This window comes from Misgurnus anguillicaudatus, chromosome 19 (genome assembly GCF_027580225.2).
Source record: "Misgurnus anguillicaudatus chromosome 19, ASM2758022v2, whole genome shotgun sequence".
Lineage (NCBI taxonomy): Eukaryota > Metazoa > Chordata > Actinopteri > Cypriniformes > Cobitidae > Misgurnus > Misgurnus anguillicaudatus.
The window spans coordinates 37,920,974-37,937,986 of record NC_073355.2 but is presented as its reverse complement, the minus strand read 5'-3'; the positions used below and the strand labels follow the sequence as shown (position 1 = coordinate 37,937,986).

Below are 17,013 nucleotides of genomic sequence, written 5' to 3'. Positions count from 1 at the left end.
AAACATCATTGATAAAATATTTGGACACCTAAAAAAATACAATGCTGACATATGGTTTACAACAGAAGATTTGAAAACAGTTTTTTGTGCAAAAGAAAGTGTCACGGAGTGACATAATGCAGCGGAACCAAAAATAGCAGAAATAGTTCCACCCGGACCGCTGTCCATGAAACACGCAGCCAGTTCCAGTAACTCCGGGCAACCGAAATCAGGGATTATTGAGCACAGGTGTGCAAATGAACGTGGCGATTGGTGATTGGGCAATTCCATGAAGAGGAGGCATATAAATAAGGCACCTGGAGAACATCAAAATGTGAAGTTTATTCCAGCAAACGCTGTGGGTGAGACTGAGCGATTGGTGTGCTTGGAGAGACGTATTATTGTGGATATTGCGGACTGGGTGAAGTAAAACAGAGGATTGGGCTGAAGACAAACGGAGCTAAGTTTTACAGCATCCCTTTTGAAGCATTTGTGTTGACATGTACTACTTACCTTGAAGAGATCATGTACATTGAGAAGTCACCGGAAACGCAGTGAGTGGAGAAAGGAACGAAGAAGTGTTGTACTGTCGCCTCGTATACACCAGACCTCTGGAAGAAAGAGGGAAGGATTAAGTGTCAACAAAACTGAGTACGCGGAAATGTCGTCTTGCCAGTGTTACCCTTGCTAATATTGTATCTCAGTGTGCTTCCTGTGAGTGTGATCAGTGTGTAAGCGGCCCCACCCGTGGAAAGGATTGGTGGGTGAGCCGGAACCAGCTAAGAAGAGGAAGGAGTGGGGTTTACAAGTCGTGGCCATGACGTCTTTATCTGGTTATCCTCTGTACCAACCCCTTTCGATTACTCAGGACTAATTCCTGGCCCAACGTGGTGTCCTGACCCTAATTCACCGTGAGTGTGTGGAGTGCAGTGGGTGAGTCTTTTTTACGTGTTTACACCTGAAGAATTGTAGTGTTGTGCTGTGTCAATGTTGTCAGCGATCACTCCCTAGGCAGAGAAGGAAGCCCTGCATTGGAGGAAGTGAACTGGTGTCGGTGGATGACCATTATATCTATATATGCCCGACTGACTCCTGATCCCCTTTCCCCACCTGGTGGTGGCGTGGAAATGGTATAAAGTAAGGAATTGTTGTGAATATTGTGTGGAGTATTGGAGGAAAGAACTGGCTGCTGCGTGGAAAAAGCATCTGTGTTGTCTCTGTGCATGATTATACATCTGTTGAGTAATTTCAGAGGCCCGCCCCTGTCTAGATCTCTTGTCCCGTTATTTGGAAGAGAGGAGAGGGAAGCGCTTGGTCCACTCCAGCAGTACATCACCTGGTGTGGCACCCTACCTGAACCTACCCACCGCTGTGATACCTTTGTGGCTGTTAGGCCCAACGAGCAGCAGCCTCGGCTTGTACTTCCATCTGCCCTTGTTCGAAGCCAAGAGGTGTTGTATCTCTCCCCACATGTTCACTGAAGTAGTATATCATTAAAGGGATTCTGTGTGTTTGTCTAGTGCCAGTCTGCAGGTCTGAGCCAAGGGCTCTGTGTCGTCGTGGGATTATTTCCCTACAGTTGGACGTTAACGTCCAAGTGTTTCCTGAGAAGTCTGTCCTAGTGAGGAAGGTTAGAAGTTCACCGTGTGCATATACGTCTTCTCCAGTCACCTAAGCCTCGAAGAGCTAAAGCCTGACGTCCACCTACCTACAGGTCTGAGTTGTATCCATTTCCAGCTATAAGCATTGTATACTCACTTGTATGCCCAAAGCTAAGAGCCCAGTGTACCTCCCTGTATACTCACCTGTACGCCTAAAGCTAAGAGCCAAGTGCACCTACCTGTATATTTACCTGTACATCCACAGTACCCAGTCTATCTCCATATACTTACCGGTGTGCCCTCTAGTTGCCTACAGCTTTGAGCCAGGAACGCATTCGTACACCTTCTGGACGCCCTAAAACTCCTAGCTCAGTGTACTTACCTAACTACCTTCACTCTTTGCGTCCAGGAAAGAAGGGTGAGAAGCTTCACCTGCAGTTCGCCTGGGAGACACAAAAAGGGGCGAAGCTGAGAATATTCACTTGTGATCACGTGTGGACATGAAGTTTGAAGGTCTACCCGTGAGTCCCCGTGAGAATCAGAAGCGACTCGGAACCGACGCTGTCCTGGCTCAGAGAGCTAAATTTTAGTTATCCCTTTCCCTTCCCCTCTTACCTTTTAATTTATTTAATAAAGATTGTTTTAATTTACTTACACTTGTTTGTCTGGTAATTGGGGTGTTTTTGGAACCTCCTAGAGGTGGAAACTGAGGGAGGGGCGAGACTCACGATATTGGTGGTCCGCTCTGACCTGTGACGACAAGCACACTATACTGTACAAACTTTTTGTTCCTCTTTAGTTTATGTGTGATGTTTAACATATCACTTTACTGAATTCTACTGAATCGGCTATTTAAAAGATTTCACAAGTTTTACACTGTTTTCTTTCACTTACACATGCAGATGTGCATTCCTGAATACTAGGGCTGCACGATATATTGAAAATGTATTTTTAACGCGATGGCCGTATATGCATTATCCATATCACTGAGATTTGCGGTAACGTACCTTTATTTAACATGTCTATCATTTCTGTGTTGCATGCTTAGATTGTCCAAATAAGACCAATCAGAAAGTGTTTCCCACACATCTGTTGACACTTTACTTCGGCGGGCCTTTTGCATGGGAGCACGTTGTGTCTTTTCCGATGACTTCGGTGTGCGTTCACATGCTCTGTTTTTCGATGAACTGGGTGTGATGCAAAGCAAGCTCAGTTTCACATTGTATCCTTCCATGTTACTGAACTTGAGCAGAGTTTTATCCATCTCCTTCACAGAGGAGAGAGGACGATAGGGTCCCAGTTTAATTACTTCGGGTCACGGGTCTGATTAAACCCAAGTCGATCGGAGAACAGCCATAAGGAGAGTCAGTCAGCGTTTACGCGCTATAGCACGCAATTATATTTGTATAATATAATAATGAAGTGTCTATTCATATCCAGCGGGGGGGAGGGGGTCGCGAGTTAATTTTCAAAAGTCAAATTATATTTTAACGATTAGAAATAGCATATTTTTACCCATAATTGTAACAACAGATAAAATACTAGTTTAATTAAAAATAAAATGCCATCAGCTTTTCGATTTACATTAACCTCAATTATGACCTCTGGGGTGATTACGAGATTATTTGCAGCACATCAGTTTACAGCACCACGTTAAACATTTCGACATGTGCACGTAGGTCATTTTTATTCTTTAAAGGGCTCATATGGTCGGATTTACGATTTTACATTTCCTTTGGTGTGTAAGTGTGCATTAGTACACGTTAACGATATGCAAAAATAACATACCCCAAAGTAAACGATGGAGCTACACAAATGTACGGTATGTGGAAAATAATGTTTTTTTAACCATAAACCATGCGAACACATTGTATTATACCAAATGCACAAAAGAAAGTTTATCAGCAATAAAATAGGTGCCCTTTCAGTTTATGCTATTTTGTTGAAATGAAACGTAGGTTAATATAGCCAAAGACAATGTGGGATGGCTAGTAGAGAGGCCAGTTGAGGAGAAAAAGAAGTACCACTGTCAGAAAGGCCAGCTTTACAATTAGAGTCCTTTTGTTGGCATCCTTCCTTCTGTTACTTGGTTGTGGAGCAGCAGCCCCGGCTATGGCTGAATAACCCAAATTTGGGAGCTGCAGCTCCTGCCGCACTTGCTGCAAGTTTGGACTGTGGTGGGTACCAGGCCCGGAGTGGGTAATCGGGAGAACCGGGAGAATTCCCGGTGGGCCGCTTCACTTTTGGGCCGGTCAAGTTTTTTTTTTTACATTTGTCACGTTAGTGAGTCTATCTTCTTTTAAATGACACTTCACACGTTTCGCATTGACACTGCAGCGCGCAGCCTCAGCATGGGTTGTACCATGTTAAGGAGTTTTCCCCTCCCCTCCCATAGAGTTGGTTTGGTCCATAGCACGTCTTTTCCAAAACTTTTCTCCGGTAGGCTGGGCCGGTCCTACCGTAACAATACGCGTCTGAGAGGAGAAGGGTGTAAAAAACAGGTTGAAGAAAAAAGCCATTGGAGGAGGATGCTGCCAAATGTGCCAAACTTACAGATTTATTTTCAAGAGGACAAACAAAAGCGACAACAAGTAACTTAAAGAGAAATAAGCCTAGTAATGGTTAGCATTAGCAACGTAATTATTCGGCTAATACCGTTTTCAAACTATTTACAAGCTAACATTTTTTTAGTTAAAATATTAGCCTTTTGTGTATACATGCGATTCATAGACTTTGCAAATATTATGCAAGCAGCTTCTGAGCAGCAGATAAGCCAGTTCCCCGCTGAAAACGAGGAGGCAATGAGTAAACAATATGAATTAAAGTTATTTAACCCTCAGGTTGTGTTCAGAACCATATAACACCTTTTGTGTTCCCAGTCAAAAATGACCAGCCTAAAAAAAGCTTATAAATCGCTTTTTATGCTATATATTTACCCAATATTGGATTTAATATTTTTTTGTCAAACTGTTTTCTTTTTAAATTAGGACTGGGTTTTTTATTTCTATTTGCATCTGATTAATCATAGGCCTCATAGCATTAGCAATGCTAATAATTTATCAACCTTTCCTTGTGGAATAGACTCTAAAAAGGGCTGGGTTATTTTTGACCCATAATGGGCAAAAACTGGACAGAACACGCTGCTGGGTTAAAATTGACCCAATGCTGCGTTGTTTTAACCCAACTGTTGGGTTATTATAATCCATGGTTGCATAACAACAACCCAACATTGGGTTATTTTTAACCCAGCATTTGTTCTGTCCAATATTTACCCATTATGGGTAAAAAATAACCCAGCCTTTTTTAGAGTGTAGAGGAATATTTTTATTAACTTCTCATCTTAAGTGAAATATTATTTAACTTTTACCTTATTTGTTGAACCATGATATTAATAAAAACTATAGTAAGAGCTGAACTGTTGCTTTATTTATCCAATTTGAAAAAATTGCTAATTTGGAATAACACTATGGAAAAAGTGGGCCGGTCTTGGGCCTGAAACTCCCGGGCTGAAAAGTGGCCCCACTCCGGCCCTGGTGGGTACTATGTGGGGAGTAGCTGGGTTCCGGTGGCGAGCACGCCATAGAGGAGACGTGATCCTGCCAGGTGATGCCAAGGAGTCGTCTGAGGTTGCACATGTGGAAGGCGTTCAGTCTTTGCTCTTAGCCAAACTTAGCCAATCTGCTTGTATTTGCCAGATACCGTTTGTCTGTGAGTTTTTGTGCATTGCTGCTTGCAACTGTAACAAGAATGGACTTTCTGTGCTTTATGCATTGTGTCTACCCATCTCATTAGATGAGATTAATGTTGAAATGAAAGTAAATATGTCTATTAATATAAAATAATGTTATTGCAGTTAGACTGATGTGTTCTTTTGTGTTGTCATTAAGCTTGTGTTTACATATGCCTAATAGTGTGCGCCGTTGCCCACAATATTTGTATACTTTAACTACCACTGAAGATCGGGGGTTGCGAATGGTACCGCTAATTGGGGTTCTTGGGCTGAAAAGTCTGGAAAACTTTGGGTTAGACCACGGGCACAAATGTGAAACTAGCGGCTCAAAACAGAGAGCGGAAAATAAATATGGCAGGAGTAGAGACAAGCGAGGAAAACAACAGCAACAAACTTCTAAACAGTACATCTAAAATTGTTTTTTTAAGCTTGAATTGGATTTAAATCAGAAGAATATGTATTACCTGTTCATTTTTTATTTCAGTATGATAGTTACATATCTAAATGATAAAAAAAATAGCAAATTAAAATAACATTTCTCTGGGAACACATATAGCAAGACATATCGTTACCCGAGAGCTGGAAAGTAACAAATTACATTTACTCATGTTACTGTAATTGAGTAGTTTTTATGTGTTTTTCCTTTTTTGATAAGTAAAAGTACAGATTTTAAAAACTAAAGTATGTTTTGTTTAAAGTATTGTACTTCGCTACATTTCAAATCATATTTGTTACTGAGTAAAAATATTTTTAAGAAATGCAAGGTGATAAAGAGGCACCACGGATGATTTATTGATGGGCAGGGGAATGCGCAAAAAGAATCATGGAGACGGCAGAGATAGGTGCGTGCTAATGCAGGCCCTCAATTTCATACTGTATGTTTACCGTTTCCACAAACGTCTACAACAGTAAAACGATCTTCATCTCAGCTACAGAATCATCTTTAATGTTGTTGCTGCTCTTACACGTTGTACTTAATCTCATGCTCCTGCTGTTTGTGTGTTTACAGATTACACCAGAAAAAAGTTTCTGTTCAACTGCAACAGCAATAGCCAACAGTTTAAGCAAAACATTACTATTTAGGCTACTTATGCAGGATCATACAGTACACAAGTCAAATGAACAATAGCTGTGCAAAACAAAACTGAAATAAAAACAAAGATGTCCCTTATTCACCAACAATACATTAATATCTGATTCACACACACAAGACTGCACAGATAGTACAAAAAAAGGGAGCAGTAAATGACTTGATCCTGTAGACAATGTGACAGTAACTGATGTGTAGTTAAATCCATAGAGAGAAGATAATACTCACAGAGAACTAGAGGAAGAGAAATCAACTCCATACTGATCTACTGATGACTGACACTTTAACATTAAACACTCTGTGATAAACACTTAACACTTCCTCTATAACACCATGTGCCTCCCATGCAGCACAATTTCGTCTTCAAAACTAGAATGTGTGTCTGAAATCATAGTACTGCTATAAGTGAAAGTGATGTATTTGCCAATGTATGGTAACCCATACTTGGAATGTGGTCTCTGCATTTGAACAATTTGCGGACGGTTTCTCAAACAGGGATTAGTCCTAGACTAAATAAAATGTAAGAGGTGTTTAAACTGAAAGCAACTTGCACTGACATATCTAAAAAATACATCAGTGCTCTTGGTTTTGCTGCAAAATGCACAGAAGTAATGTTTTTAGTAAGGTATGTTTGTTAGTTATATTTCATAATTAAACTAAGTTCTAGTCCTAACTTAAGCTAATCGGGAAACCACCCCATGATGTTTTATTAACCTATTGTGGGAGGAACATGTAAAAATATTAGCTAATTACTTGTCACCAGCTGTTTTTAGGCACTACAGTTTCAACTAGGGTGGAACAATACATTGCGATACGTGGCTCGGTACGCTGCCGACAGCTATCGATAAATACATTTCTAAACAAGATGCTTTGAATTTATTTAAAAGGGAAATTCTGTTAAAGCAAATATATCGCCTGGCAGTGAACTTTAAGCTTCATCATTGTACAGGTATTATTTATGCTATTATAGCAACATTACACACTAACTAAAGTTTGAAAAATGGGATCAGGAAGAACCTGACCTTTCAGCGTACACAGTATAGTTTTACTTAACAAAATGAGTACATACTTTTAAGGCATAGAATAAGTAGGTGAACTGAGATGCGGCATACATGACTGTTCGACAGTAAATCTACAAATGAAGCGTCAGATAAACTAACATAGTATTTAAATGTTTGGTTGTGACTTTTTTCATACAGCATCAGATGGAGTAAATAAACAACACTTATTTGTCATTAACTGCACATAATAATGGTGATAGTGTTTGTAAATTCATGGACTAAATCTATTTAAAGGTGATGAACAACTGCTGTTTTTAACACATTGGTAATACCACAGAACTGAAACTAAAACCACACTAAACTTCATCTCCATTAGACCCCTAATGTGTGTTGCTAAATATGAAACTGTGAACGCAGACATCAGTGATGCTTGAGAAGACAAGAATAACTATATGTTTTGTTTTATTTGTGCTACAGATATTAATGATACCAGAGATCAAGCTTGTTAAAGAGTTTTTTCTAGGCATTAAGACTTGATTACTGAATTATATAGCAAGTTAAAAAACTCCCAGACTTACTGAACATTGAAAGAGGAACCTGAGCTTCTGTGTATCTGGACACCACAATAACTTAAGAGGCTCAGTCATCTAGATTATAGTCAATGTTTATAAGAGAAATAAAGCTGCAAGAGGAAGTAGAAAAAAACACATAGACGTGTATGAGTATGAAGATCTTGTCACAGTGTGAAGAGACGCTTACACTAGAGCAGGGGTTCAAACTCACGCTCAAACTCATTTTAGGCTCAGGGCCGGATGGTAAATAATGTCACCATGTGAGGGATAATTTTTTTTAAACATTAGTGTTAAAATAAAAAAAACTACAAAATAGGGCTGCACGATAAATCGCATGTGGGCAATTCGGGGCAATTTCGCATTAATTATCGCGGACGTATCGCCTGCGATATGGCCCAGCTTGTCAGGGAACTACGGCTCTGTGTAGTTAAAGCTGCTCCATCTGAAAACAGCTGTTGGCGATTTAAAACTAATCAAGGAACCGGCATTACTGACGTGATGCACGTGGTATTGCATGCAATTTATCGTGCAGCCCTACTACAAAATAATTAGCAATTAAAGTAAAAGAAAATAATTCTATATGTAACTCTGGCCTCTCTGATTAAAATATAAAATTGCAGTTTTTAAGTTGTGCTTTGCCCCGCTGCATGGATGAATCTGAGGTCTGTGATCACCACATTAGAGCGAATCTGTTATACAGTAATGTGCAAAAGTCTTAGGCCACCATGCCAGAAATAGATTTGTTGTTTTTGCAATGTCATAGTGATCATATATAATTGTTTCTCAGTCTCTTTATTAGAATACAACCATAAAATACAGGAAATGTGTATAAAGTATTAAAAACTGTATAAAAATGTAAACTGATGTGCCAAGTTTTCAGGGTAAACATCCCTTCCACTTGAGCAATAGCAGGAAACGGCAGGATGTCTTAAACCTAAATAAAATTAAATCCTAATCTCTAATTTGAAAGAAATGAGTCTTTTTACTTCATTCTGCTCAAAAACGCTCAAAATGTGTTTAGTGCCAAGAGAGGTCATACTAAACACTTATAAATAAAAATATTTCCTGTATTTTCCGGTTGTATCTTAATAAAATAGATTGAAAAATAAATATGCATGGACCTTAAAACTTCTAAAACAACAAGTCTGGTGGTGGTGGCCTAAGACTTTTGCACAGTACTGTACATGACAGAAGTACATCCTAACATACACACCCGCAAAAGACCAACTGTGTTTCTTCTGAATTAATGATGACATAAGTGTTTCAACAGATGCCTTCCTGATTCAGAGGAAGCTGTCTCTGTTCCAGTAGGCTCTTTGTTGAAAAGCCCTCTTGATGTTTACTCTTGTTAGCTTTCACTGTTTTAACAGTATATTTCCCCAGATGTAATAATGTAATAAACTTACATATTTACATGATGTTCCTTTATAATTGTCGTTTGAAACTTTACAGATTAAACACCACCATCTAAACGACACACTCTCATCCAGAGCACATGCGAATAAGTAGCCATCTTGTCTTGTTTATGAATGTGACGTCATCACGCAAAGATAAATTACTTTTTACAACTTTTTTCAGAGAAAAAGACACCACAACTTAAATTAACAATCAGTATTATAAGCTTACCATTGTGAATTGGGGCAAAGTAAAGAGATTGTTTTAAACGCTGTTTTCCTTACATATTCAATAACTATTTTTGGTTTATTGTAACAGAGAAAATGTTACAGACTGCATCTTCCATAGTCCTAGTCCTGGATTTATCTAAACCCTTTTCCAAAAAGCTGTCCCCATGTTTTTGTCTTTAGGCTCCAGAAAGACAAGAGCAATTGTGGCAAGGAACAACAAATTCAATTTTAACACTGATGAATATATTAAACATACATTTGAATTAAAATGGGTGGTGCTTGATGATTGACCTCTGAAAGTCTGGGGTCTGTTAAGAAGATATAAGCTGTTACTTTACTAAATGATCTGACTTACAATTCTGACAATGAAACAAACACACTTCACAGAGTAACAAGAACCACAGAGATGAGAAAACCACACCCACAATATCATAGCAACCATTTTACAACAGCCTAGAAAACACATAGCAGCTCACTAAAAGTCGCATAGCAACCACAACAACGTGACAAAAAGTTTCACACACAAAAGTTTCAGTGACATCTGAACAGCAGAATATAATGAAAAAATAACAGAAAAGTTTTCAGGTATCATTAAAATAAACAAATGTTGATCGTGAATCAAACTGAGTATTGTGAGGAGAAACTGAGAGATGAAGAAGCTGCTGGAGTTCATCATCATCATCATCCTCTATAAATGTACAATAATCTAGTTCATGACTGTTTGTTGTAAGCTGATACAAAGAAATAAATGAGGAAAAGCAAACTTCTTACCTTCTTAAAGGGAAATTAATGTGTTGACTAGCAAACGTTTTATCAGATTAATGAACGACTCAGTGAAACAATACACAAGAACACAAGAGGAACCACAGCGACCCCTTCTGTGTGGAAGTCAAATAACATCTTCACTTTACAATCATCCAATAATTTATTGTTGCGGTAGATGAGGCTGCAGTTTAAAGAATGCAGTTTTATTCTAAGACCCGGATGACATCACCATAATTGGAGAGCTGAAAAAAACTTTGCAACCAATGGAGTGCTTCCACCAAATACTAACAACTCATTAAAGGTTTATTCAAAAAGTAGCCTACTAGTTTAATGCAGCTTATGCAAGAGCTTCATGTTGAGCTATGTATTCACTTAATCAATTATAAATAAGCTCATTATCAGGTAAAATAAAGATTGAATATTATGCTATGTCAATCTTAACAGCTATTTCAAAGAGTGGAGAGAAGTCACAAGAATGACTCTAATTCGAGATAAGATGCATTTAATAGAAAAATCTAAAACAATAGACAGACAACTATGTAACAACAATAAGAATATTACAACACTAAAACAAAATTAAAATATAGACAAAAAAATCAACCCTATTTTGCCCATTTTCTCTTGTATCACATTCACACACATATCAATAATAAAGGGAATAACTCCAGAATTCATTTCTGATTGACACTCATTGTTATTGACTGCAGTTATTCAGTTTGTGAATGTGTTATTGAGAGGTCACTAACTGATGCTTCACTGCACTCACAGCACATTCATATCAGATTGATGTTTCATCTTCTCTTACTGCATCAGTATGCAGTAAGAGAAGATGAAACATCAATCTGATATGAATGTGTTGTGAGTGCAGTGAAGCATCAGTCAGTGACCTCTCAATAACACATTCACAAACTGATCTTCAACAGATGAGTGAGAAACTGTTAAATACAGACAAAAACAATTATTGACATTAACTGGATGTTAGATGTTGCTTTAGACACAATAGTAAATATAACAACCTGAAAAATCAGTCAGAAGTTTCACCTCTCAGTCTACAGCATTTGAAAACTGTCGCTAACAAATATGGACAAACTGGTTGCCAGCAGAAAAGTGATCATGTTGAAGCCAAACATCTCCACGTGAGAAGCAACTGAAAGATAAACAGATGTTATTATGCAGTAAATCACTTCACATCATTTCAATGCAGCGCAATGCGCGACGCAAGTGTCTTTTGCTAGTTTCAACCCTAGTTTCACGTCGATATTTAGCAGATTGCTGCATAGAAGAGTGTGGTAAACCCTGACCTGTGAAATATTATCACGGGGAGCGTTGTGACCAGTACTGAACCAGTATGTCACAGCGTGACCTTTCATTTAAAAAAATCAGTTAGCTCGAAATCTGAGGGGGAACGGCAGGTGCTGTTTGAATGGACATGATGCTTCTGCTCACATATGTTGGAATCTTACTCATTTCTTCGAGTTTGAAATGGGGCGGTCCCAAACAGGCCATGAATCACAGGCGGTAAATAAAACGGCATCAAATGTCTGTTATATGCCATTGTGTTTTTCTGAAAACGATCGGTAGAGCTGATCGGTCTTTTATAAATCTGATAAAACTAAAGACTCTTTGGAGATATGAAGAATGCAGTACTACTTTATACACAGCAAAATCACCAGCGTTAAATGTACACTGCTAGTGTATACTGTATATGGGTATAACCACCAGGTCTGGTACATTTAAAGGCAGAGTCCACGATGTTTGAAAAACGGAGACGGGCCGACTACCAAAACACACTTATAGCCAATCAAATCAAATCAAATGCCGGGTTGCGTATGTGTGGGGCGGGTCTATCAACAGAAGGTCCAGATTCTATTGGGGTAGGGGCGTGTTTGTTTAGGTGATTTCAAATATCAACATTGGCTTTCAAACATCATGGACTCCGCCTTTAACACGGGTGATTTTGCTGTGTAGTTTCTCAAGATTAACATGAGATAAGCAGAAACAGTGGGTTATGAGAGCTTTAATTTCATACAAAAACACATTTCTGTGTGTACTGGAAAAGTTATAAATAGCTTTAGATAAAAGAAATATTAAAAAACTATCCAACATCATTTGCCTTAAAACATCAGTGGGTTTATCTGCATCTTATTTCATCATTAAAATGTATTGTGTATTTAATGTGTTAATGATCTGGCCTCTCTATGAAATAACTTACAAGTTAAAACCTGAAAAATCTAATTAGTCATTGTGGGTTAAACCTGACTTTATATTGTGGATGATGATGAATACAGATAAACAGACTCACCTGATACTGTCAGTGTAACTGCATCACTGATGTGTGAGTATCGTAATCCATTGATATCATGTCCCCTACAGGTGTAGTTTCCAGTGTCAGACTCAGTAACATATCTGATTGTGTAACGCTGGAGTTTATTCTGCTGGATGATTGAATCTTTATACCAGCTGTACTGCCAGCTGCTGACTCCTCCTATATTGATGACACATGTGAGATTGACAGTTGTTCCTCTGTATACATCTTCACCAGGCCGAACAGACACTTGAGGTGTTGGTCTTTCTGTACAATCACAAACAATTCACACATATAAATGTAATTACTTAATTGCAAAAATATTTGCTGCATTATATGACAGGTTTTAACATCTGTAATTGCAATCACCACTTGTTCAGTGTTTTAGAAAATAATGGTCATGACACAATTTAATACTACAGTTTGTACTGCAAATTAATTTCAAAGTGAATAAATGGTGAACCACCTCTGATGTCAACATCCAATCAGAGCACAGTTTACTGAAACTGTAAACGTGTAGAAATATGCCATAAACATTCATGGTTTTAAAGATATTTTGGAGCATCTAATCCCACCCTTAACTTACACTAACTTCTCCTCACAACCATATAAAACACTCATGTTTGACAAAAAAAAAAAACAAGATAAAATTATATTGCAAGCCCAGGGTTTCTTGCAGAATATGTGTTAATAAGGTGGTAAAATAGCTTTGTAACAATATGCATTTATGTGTAAAGCACTATACAAACGCTCAAACATATTGAACATAAACTCCGGCCTTCTTTCATTTAAAGGGCAAGTTCGGTATTTTACACTGAAAGCCCTGTTTTCAGATTGTTTATGATGAAATAGAAATTTCGACATCTGCGGCTGCCACGAGAATTTTCGAGTGTTTGTTGTTTCACCTCCCACCTCTACAATGGGTTTATAGGTGCACTGGAACAATCCTTCCTAAAATGCATTAAACTTTCGTTTACAAAGACGTGAAACTCACCTAGTGGTCAGGAGTGTTCACTGATATGCTCATACAAAAATCGCTGCAAAAGATGCTTTCCAACTGGTGTTTTAGCGTCTGTTGTAAACTTGTGGACCTATTTTTCCAAACGCCTCACACCCGTACATTCTTCCGCTTAGAGCTTGAATAATAGACACTCCAGCCCAGTTGGTGGCGATAATCCACCTTTGCCAATTGTAAGAATACAAATAAGGTCCCGGCGCGGAGTAATACCATACCTCACAGCACATCTAATACAAGTCAATGGAGTTGGCAAAAACTACAATAAAACCTGTTGGAATGCGTATTTTGCTGCGATTTTTGTGTGAGCACATCAGTGAACACCCCCGACCACCCGGCGAGCCCCACGTCCCCGCAAACGAAAGTTCAATGCATTTTAGGAAGGATTGTTTCAGTGCACCTATACAGCCATTGTAGAGGTGGGAGGTGAAACAAGAAACACCTGAAAATTCTCAGGGCAGCCGCACATGTCGAAATTCCAGTCAAAACCGCTCCACCCCATCACAAACAATCCGAAAACAGGGCCTCAAGTGCAAAATACCGAACTTGTCCTTTAATTGGATAGAATGCTTTGCAGCTCTGTGATGTGATTGGGTGGAATTCGCATTTGTCTTAAGAAACACTGACTTCTCAAAAGTTAAAATTCTTGCTCAGTCGTGTAATTCGATTCCATCCATTGATGAGGCTAGCAAGGCCTTCATACAACTTCAGCCAATAAGTATAACATTTAATAACTCCTATTTAAAATGTATTGGGAATTTCTGCTACATTTTAGTACTACTGCACTTTATTCTTTATAGTCAGATCATCATATTTGTCAGTTTGTGTGGTTTGCAGCCTTTGTTGTTGGCACAACCGTTATGTGAGTAAAGGAGTTTAACACCAAAGTCTTATGCAAACCGACGACAGGTCATTGCAGTTAAAAAAAAAAAAAAACTCACACGTGGTGGTAATGTGGCCAGGGATGCAAAAGGAAGCCTTATAATTTTTATAACATTTATAATTCACTTGGGCCACATGGTTTTCTGAATACTTATGCCGCGTTCCACGCAACCTGTAACCTGTGTTTTAGCAACCTTCTACCCATGAAAGTGCACTGGAACGGCAGTCAAACCCGTGACTTCCCGTCGTTGCAGTCAAATGAAAAAAATGTTATGTGTCTAAAACAATAAGTATGTCGTGAAAGTATATCGACGCATGGACATGTTAAGGTGACGTAAATTCCTTGCGCTCAGGTAGTTTGGCGTGACTTGCCTGGAACGCTACAAAGTCGTGAGTCGTGGTTTGAAGTCATAATTTATGCGCTCAAAAAACTGCCTGGAACGCAGCATTACATCTGATCATTCAGTTCTGACCACTAAAAGTTTTTCCTCTTTTGTAGATTGCAACAAATGTGCTGGAATTTCTTTTCTAAACAGAATCCTTGAAACCCTTTCCTTTCGTCCTTGGAAACATGCAGCAGATCTCTCAATCTTTTGTAATTATTAATGGCAAGCTCTGGAACAAAGCACACTACTTGCTGCTGTTGATGGTGTATGTTTTAAGTCTGGGGCAACCTTCTGGTGTCTCTGATGGAGCCAATACGGAAGTGACTTAAACTGCAATTTAGCCAAGATGGTGACAACATGCACCGCCTACTTTAAGCTTCAAAGTTCTCTTAAATTATTAAAATGTTAGGTTTTTTCAACAACCCAGCCTGCTATATAGATGACAGGATTATGACACCCTAACTCTGTTTTGTTTTACACTGCACACCTTGGGCACTGAAATGTGGAGTTAATTTTGCATTAGGAAAAATGATGTGAGAACCCCGCTTTTAAACCACAAGTGTCAAACAGTCCTCTTCCTGGAGTTTAAAACAAACAAAACCTGGGGTTAAGCCTTAATGTATCTCTGATATTTAACACAATATGTTTCTGTCTTTATTTCTCTATTTTACAACAACATTAACACTTACCTTTAACAGTGAGATGAACAGATGAGCTTGATAGTGAAGTCTTTAGTCGTCCGTGTATCACTGCACTACACCTGAACTCATCCTGATCAGATTCAGTAACTCCAATGATAGTGATAGAGTCTCCTTTTACAGTGTAATTCTCAAAGTTTAACACTGCAGTTGTGTTTTTATACCACACATATCTCCAGTTTAATGATCTGTACTGATTCTCTATCTCACACTTCAGAGTGACTGTCTCTCCAATGATCACAGGACTGTATGGTGTTACACTCACTGTAGCTCTGGGTAAAGCTGAGGAAGAAGAAAAATAAGTTATAGCTCATCACAGATCTGTTGTGTTAAATCAGAAACCTGAATTTTCAAGAAATTTTAAATTTTGCATAAAATGATGCCATTTGTTGTTGACATTTCTGAAGGATAATATAAAAAGAAATATTTTAATTTAAATCAAAAAGGGATTTTTTTCAGAAGTCAATGAACAAATAATCCAGCACACTTGAATTTATGTTGCTCTACATACGTCATTTGGTATAATTGAAACGATTGGCTATGAGCTATGTACAGAGGGATTTGATAGACATTCATAGCGCCCAATAAACGATTCTGGGCATTCGTAAACCAGGCCTCAAATACAAGAAAATTAGCATGTGGTTCCCAGACCATGTCTCATTCTCTATGAGACGGGTCTGGTGTAAGCCAGGCTAATTTTACACAGTTATACAAAGCCAAACAATCTGTGCTTTGATCTTTTTCTTTCACTGTCAGAAAATGATCACATGTGAATTTGTGAAAAGTTTTGACGTGTTTTCATAAACTGGACTACGAGTTTTTGGAAGCATGATACATTTCAACCAAATCCATCTTGTTGTCCCAGATAAAAAAATATTGGTAATAAGCATGAATGAAAAAACTACTAAAACATTTTGAAATTATATTGCAAAAAACTGGAAGACGAATACAAAGTTATCAAAATAGAAAATCATGTTTTCCTTCTTTATATTAATTTATAAAGTTTATTTTCTCTCTGATATTTTCTGCTCATATTTTCAGTTTTTGTATGCCTATGATCTTTATCTCTTGCTCTTATTTCCTCATTCTGCGCTTGCTTTTCCAAAAAACTGTTATTAGAGTTTTATGTAAATCAGGATGGGCTTTAGAGTCACCATTGGTCCACTAGTTTTAGATTGACAGCTCCTACTCTAGCCAATAAGCCGAAGAAGGAATTGAAGACACTCTCTCCGTCTAATGGCTGCTGATCCATTTTAATTTGGATTTTAGTCTGAAGTGATTATAAAAAGATTTCTTGAAGGGCTGTATCCGTCCACATGGATTGAAGAGCATTTCAAAAACACGTTTCAAATTTACACTGTAAA

The 17,013-nt window shown here is 38.3% G+C and overlaps 1 protein-coding gene across 1 annotated transcript in view; it reads right to left on the bottom strand.

Annotated features, from left to right (window-relative positions):
* The window catches only part of LOC129425551 (Fc receptor-like protein 5), a 199,026-nt gene that overhangs the window by 21,427 nt on the left and 160,586 nt on the right, over window positions 1-17,013 (bottom strand). The window contains exons 14-15 of the mRNA XM_073856663.1: window positions 15,641-15,931; window positions 12,666-12,935 (exon numbers count right to left, since the gene is read on the bottom strand). Coding sequence (XP_073712764.1) covers window positions 12,666-12,935; window positions 15,641-15,931 — 561 coding nt within the window. The remainder of the gene's footprint in view (window positions 1-12,665; window positions 12,936-15,640; window positions 15,932-17,013) is intronic.